The sequence below is a fragment of the Sinocyclocheilus anshuiensis genome, unplaced genomic scaffold (genome assembly GCF_001515605.1).
Source record: "Sinocyclocheilus anshuiensis isolate Anshui unplaced genomic scaffold, SAMN03320099.WGS_v1.1 C32179783, whole genome shotgun sequence".
Classification (NCBI taxonomy): domain Eukaryota; kingdom Metazoa; phylum Chordata; class Actinopteri; order Cypriniformes; family Cyprinidae; genus Sinocyclocheilus; species Sinocyclocheilus anshuiensis.
In genome coordinates this window covers 1-750 of record NW_015612318.1, presented here as the reverse complement: position 1 = coordinate 750, position 750 = coordinate 1, and the positions used below count along the sequence as shown (strand labels likewise).

The 750-nt window shown below is 40.4% G+C and overlaps 1 protein-coding gene across 1 annotated transcript; it reads left to right on the top strand.

Annotated features, from left to right (window-relative positions):
• Nucleotides 1–179: 179 nt before the first annotated feature.
• LOC107682416 (histone H2A.Z-like) lies at nt 180–746 on the top strand (the record flags this gene model as incomplete). Its single annotated transcript, XM_016478661.1, has 3 exons — nt 180–280; nt 378–491; nt 636–746. Coding segments are annotated over 3 exons (326 nt in total), but the record flags the coding sequence as incomplete, so codon positions are not given.
• Between the last annotated feature and the right edge of the window lie 4 nt (nt 747–750).

Sequence of the window (750 nt, the reverse complement as noted above, 5' to 3'; positions counted from 1 at the left end):
AAAAAAAAAAAAAAATTAAAAGTAAATGAACGCTACTGGAGTACGTTTTAATTAATTTTTTTTTATTTGTGAAATGTACTAGGAATTTCAGAGTAAAAATTGATTTGATTTGATTTGAAGAGAAAAAAGATGTATTAATTACATTGGCCACAACTTCGATAAGGCTTTTAAATAATAAGTCTTTTTTCTTGTGCTTCTGCAGGCAGGAGGAAAAGCTGGAAAGGACAGTGGAAAAGCCAAGACAAAAGCAGTCTCCAGATCACAAAGAGCTGGTCTGCAGGTAACGTTACCTATTCCTCTGCCAGATACGAAAAAATGAACTGCTGTTGAATTTAACTGAGTGGTATTGAGCATTTGATTGGGTTTTTATGTTTCAGTTCCCTGTAGGTCGTATCCACAGGCACCTGAAGACCCGAACTACCAGCCATGGTCGTGTTGGAGCTACAGCAGCGGTGTACAGCGCCGCTATCTTGGAGTACCTGACTGCTGAGGTAATTATTTTATTTTGGCACGGTTTGTTAAACAAGCCTGCTGGATGTCATAGTGGCAGATTGTTGGCTGGCTGTGATTTCTCTTACTGTGTAAATAGTCTCTAATGCTTGCAAATGCAACCTTGTTCAAACCCATATTCGCAGGTTTTGGAGTTGGCTGGTAATGCCTCCAAGGATCTGAAGGTGAAGCGTATCACTCCAAGGCATTTACAGCTGGCCATCCGTGGTGATGAGGAGTTGGACTCGCTTATCAAAGCTA